The following is a 4,930-nucleotide window of genomic DNA, read 5'->3' as shown; positions in this document are numbered from 1 at the left end:
ATGTAAATATCTACAAATTAAACTAAAATATAATTTCAATTCCGAGTTAACCCCCCTTGTAAAAATAAACAGTAATTGCACTCTAATTTTTTATTCTTAACTGTATTTTTATATATTATAGATACAAAAATTTTAAAATAACAGCATTGGAAGAGGTGTCTACGGTGTTGTAGCCGTCATATCATTGTTAAAATTTGATATTTTCTATAACACTTTTTTCTGAAATGGAAAATAACAAATAACAATCTCTAGTCAACATTGAAACATCAACTAATTTATTAATTTCAGTAAAGATGTGTGTAGTTAATAGGTATTATTAGTAATTGGTATTAACATCATAACATAAAATCATATACATATGTAAGGGGCGCGATAAGGCATCACCACATAATTAACCCCATCATTCATTAGAACGCAACCGTGGCGTAGTGGAGTTAGTTTTAATTCGAAATGGTTTATTCGAATGGTGCCAATGTTCGTCCGTGATTTGATTTTGCGCGGGGCTTTAATTTGACGTTTGTGTGGCATCATAAATTGCTAGCCCTTTGTGCAAAATTCGCGTCTGCACAATTACAATTTTGTGTGCGTCTATTCATACAAATGAAGCCGTAATTTCTTTACAACAACCGCCAACATTTAACTTTGTTTTATTTATGTAAACGTGACTACATATCAACGCATGGAAAACTATCGCATATGCCAATATCATATCGCATATGTTTTGTGTAATAAACCGAACAAAATTGTAAAACGTAGTGCCGGTTACAGAGTAATTAAATTTATAATAAGGGTTCTTTTATGTAATCCGTTTTATCTCTATCAAAAGAAGTAGATAAATACTTTTTTGTTTAAAATATCTAATGATTGCCTTTTAAACACTTTTTTGAGAAAAGCATTTTGTATTTTATTTAAAATATTTTTCCAAACGTATTTTCTATTTGTAAAATGCAAAATACATTTCTGCCGTTAAATGTTTTGCTAGTATCACCCATCAAACATTACATGAAATGACCAATGAAAGTTGGTCACATTGTCAATGAAGGTATTAGAAGCTTAAAAAGAGGACAAAGAGACATTCCATGAATGCCTTCTAATTCTTTAACTAAAGAGAGTCCAAAAAAATGTAAACTATTTGGAAATGGATAATCTAAAATATTAGATCGATATTGTTTTCCGGGTTTAGTGTCATGGTCAATGGGATTTTGAAGTTCCAAATTGAGATTAGCCCCTGTCAAATCATCATTTATCTTACTTTTAGCAAGGAACTACGAAATTCTATGAATTACGACAAAACAGCCCGCAAAACAATGTCGAATTGATATATGCCAGCTGTGTAAACTGAAAACTATAAGATATTGTGGTGTGCTAGTAAATGTGGATAATTCAAAATTCTTGGAAAATGATTCGAAACACTTCACTTATTAGATGAACCCAAAACTATAGAAACTATGGATTCCGTTTGTTCCTCTTATTACAATGTGTAAAAGATTAGAAACAAAATGGGGTTGTAAATATTTTGATATAAAATGATAGATCTTGATTTTACATCAATAAGATTATTTGCAACCCTATTTTGGCTCTTATCATTTACGCTAAGCGAACCAATTTGGCATCAGTTTTTTTTTTTTTTCAATTAAAACGGGTGACAAAGGCAAATAAGGAAACATATAGCAGAACTATTTGTTGCTGAATTGATGAAACTATAACATAAATATAGAAAAACTATGTCGCCATCACTTCAAACAGAAAAATATGAATCATAAATATTCGCAACTGGTGAAATAGTGTAAACGCCACTGTTAGTCTAGAAAAACGATGAGAAAATGCCTGCAAGGTTTTCCCAAAAAGTATTTTGTACTTAAGTAAATGTAGAAAATTACATAGGTAGTACAAAAAAGTATTTTAAAAATACGTATTTTGCCTTTAGCATTTGAATACAAAAGGGAAATCTATTTTATATTTTACATTTGAAATAACAAATCAAACAAGTATTTGCATTTTGTATTTAAATACTTTTTGCACATCTCTTGATATATGTATGTACACAATACATACATCATCGACTTGAACATTTATTTCATTCGTTCTCCGTCTTATCTTTCCTCAAATTCATTTATGTCATTCATTTCATTATTTCTTTTAATAAGATAATTCTGAGGTCAACGTCATTTTTTCTGCAGTTTCCACATACTCTTTTTCCTTTTGACATTAAATTAATGTTAGTATCTGCAATTAATAAGATTTTACGACCTGTTTTACATCCTTTTTTAAAGTTGTCGCTTACTCAGAATGTAAGCAAAAAAAAATGGAAAATTTTATCCTTTTAGGAATTGAAAGAAGATCCTGAAATAACTCAAGAACATTTAAAGGATGCCATTGTGAACTCTCGACCATCTTTATCAAGAGATGAAAGAGCTAAATATGAGAGAATGTGAGTTTGGTTTTTATTTTTATTTTTATTTTTTTGATGCATTTCTTATAATATTTCAGTTATAAAAAATTTGAAGGCTCACCAAATAAGCTTGATTTACTTGGTGCAGTACAAAAGGCAACTTTAGCCTAAAATAGATTGTAGTAAAGGGAATTACATGTTTTTATTTGTACTAATAATACATGTTGTATATTGTATAGGATAATATTTTAATGTACAATTTACTGCACGGAAATTTGTTTTCTTTTTTGCCTACCGTTTAATCCAATATCGTTCCTAAATGAACATTAACCCGTTTTCAAATGCCTTAAGTGGTTCTTAAAAAGGATTAAATGTTTATTTGTAATTATTCTTTGTCTTTTACGCAAAGATAAAAGGTCTTTTGGGAACTAATTACTTTTAAAGATGTCACAATTTAAACAAATGAAGGTAGGGATCACTACAAATAGATCGTTACAGCAGGAAGTCGTTAAAAGCGCATTAAAAATTTACCGTACAGCCTTCATTTCAAACAGTATTTTGAGATAATTTTAGTTAATTTTTCATTTTATGTATTCATTCTAAATACTTACCTATATAAAATTGTGTGCCCTGATTGACTCATAATAAAGAAGCTGAGTTTTGGGATGATTAAAAAAAAAAGTTTTTCCGATCTGTACTGTGTGACATATCAAATGAAAGGGCTTATTGTAAGGGTCTCAAACATATTTTTTATAATTTCAAAATAAATAGTTTTAAAACTATTTATGAAAATAAATGAAAATTGACCATTCCCTTCCCTTATCTCTGAATCTACTGAACCTAAAATTTTGAAAAATACAGAAAATAGTTCTTTACTTATAGATTACAGGACAATTAATATTAATTTTGATAATTTAATTGAACAAAACGTAAATCTTTCAACAAAACAATTTTGTGCGTACATTTACGTTAGCAGTTTAAAAGTATGTGAGAACCCTTTTTTTCAACTAAAATGTTAAGTTGGTTCTCGGGTTAGGATTCCGTATGCCTGAAAGAAAAACGGAACCGTTATAGGGTCACTCGTGTGACTGTCTGTGCGTTTTTTTTGTAAGGTAAGTGTACTCACCAAGAAAGACTTTTGGTAAGCTTGGTTCGTAGGTAAGAGTAGGTAAGAGAGAATTGAATTTTATAATAACATCTATAAGGCGCAGTCAATTTGATTAATGTTGCATTTCCTAGTTCGGCTAGGCAACTAAGAAAATAGTGCAGCAGCTAATTGAATGTTTAGGCGGGATGTAAAGCAATATTGACATTGATAATTGTGTGCTAATTCATAGTAAAAAACGAATTACTAAGGGTGTTTTAATGTTTGTATGAATAAATGAATATTTTATCATTTGTAATATCTAACTGAAAATTGAATAGAATTCAACAAGGAACATATTCTAACGAAAGTGGCGCTGAAAAAAAAATACTAACTGCAGTTTTATATTCTCCCTCACAATACATGTAACTAAATATTTGTTATGTATACTTTTCTTATATACACTTCGTAATAATCCAGGAATTACTAATTTTACATATATAATCAACTCCAGGTTTGAAAACTTTAAAGTTTCATTTCTTTCAGAATCCAAGGTTTTCAAATATTTGATTTAATATTGTAGTTTTATGTAAATTATTTCTCAGGAGGTGATAAGTAGGGACGTAATCATCTTTTATTTTCGCATGGGCAAGGGTAGGGCACACTATTGTACATTATAAATTACAATACAATCCAAGACGTAGTTTCGCAAAAAGACAACATTAAAACCAGAGATGTGATTTATTTGAAATACTTGTATTTAAAATGCAAAGACAAAATACAAAATACCTATTTTTATCTTGCATTTAAATACTCTTTTGAGAAAAGGATTTTGTATTTTATTTAAAATTCTTTTCCAAACCTATTTTCTATTTGCAAAATGCAAAATACATTTCTGCCGTTAAATGTTTTGCTAGTATCATCGATAAAACGTTATATAAAATAATGAATGAAAGTTGCTCACATTGGCTATTGAAGGTATTAGAAGTAAAGAGGACAAAGAGACATTTCATGAATGATTTTTAATTCTTTAACTGAAGAGAGCCCAAAAAATTCTGAACTACTTGAAAATTGATAGTCTAAAAAACTGGATCGATATTTTTTTTCGGGTTCAATGTCATGGTTCATGGAATTTTGAAGTTTCAAATTGATATCAGCATCTGTCAAATCACGTCTTATTAGCAAGGAACTACGAAATTCTATGAATTACGACAAAACAATATCGAATTGATATACGCCAACTGTGTAAAACTGGAAACTACAAGATATTGAGGTGTTCTAATAAATGCCTATAATCCAAAATTATTAGAAAACGATTAGAAAAACTTCACCTAACAGATGAACTCAAAGCTAAAGGAACTATAGATTCCATTAGGAATAATCGAGAAGGCAGAGCACGCTTCGGAAGTCTCTATAGAATTAAATAATCTTTTTAAATTGAGTAAGAAGGTGTA

The 4,930-nt window shown here is 29.4% G+C and overlaps 1 protein-coding gene across 5 annotated transcripts in view; it reads left to right on the top strand.

Annotated features, from left to right (window-relative positions):
• Positions 1–2,666, top strand: part of LOC108736608 (peroxisome biogenesis factor 1-like) — a 9,931-nt gene extending 7,265 nt beyond the window's left edge. For 4 of the 5 annotated variants that reach the window (XM_025978110.1, XM_025978114.1, XM_025978109.1 and 1 more), the window contains 2 exons: positions 2,328–2,431; positions 2,491–2,666. In XM_025978110.1, the coding sequence (XP_025833895.1) occupies positions 2,328–2,431; positions 2,491–2,563 (177 nt within the window). In that variant the 3' untranslated portion in view covers positions 2,564–2,666. The remainder of the gene's footprint in view (positions 1–2,327; positions 2,432–2,490) is intronic. The other variant, XM_025978111.1, reaches the window with a different exon arrangement.
• Positions 2,667–4,930: the final 2,264 nt, after the last annotated feature.

The sequence above is a fragment of the Agrilus planipennis genome, unplaced genomic scaffold (genome assembly GCF_000699045.2).
Source record: "Agrilus planipennis isolate EAB-ADULT unplaced genomic scaffold, Apla_2.0 scaffold108, whole genome shotgun sequence".
Classification (NCBI taxonomy): domain Eukaryota; kingdom Metazoa; phylum Arthropoda; class Insecta; order Coleoptera; family Buprestidae; genus Agrilus; species Agrilus planipennis.
This window is presented reverse-complemented; position numbering and strand designations above follow the sequence as displayed.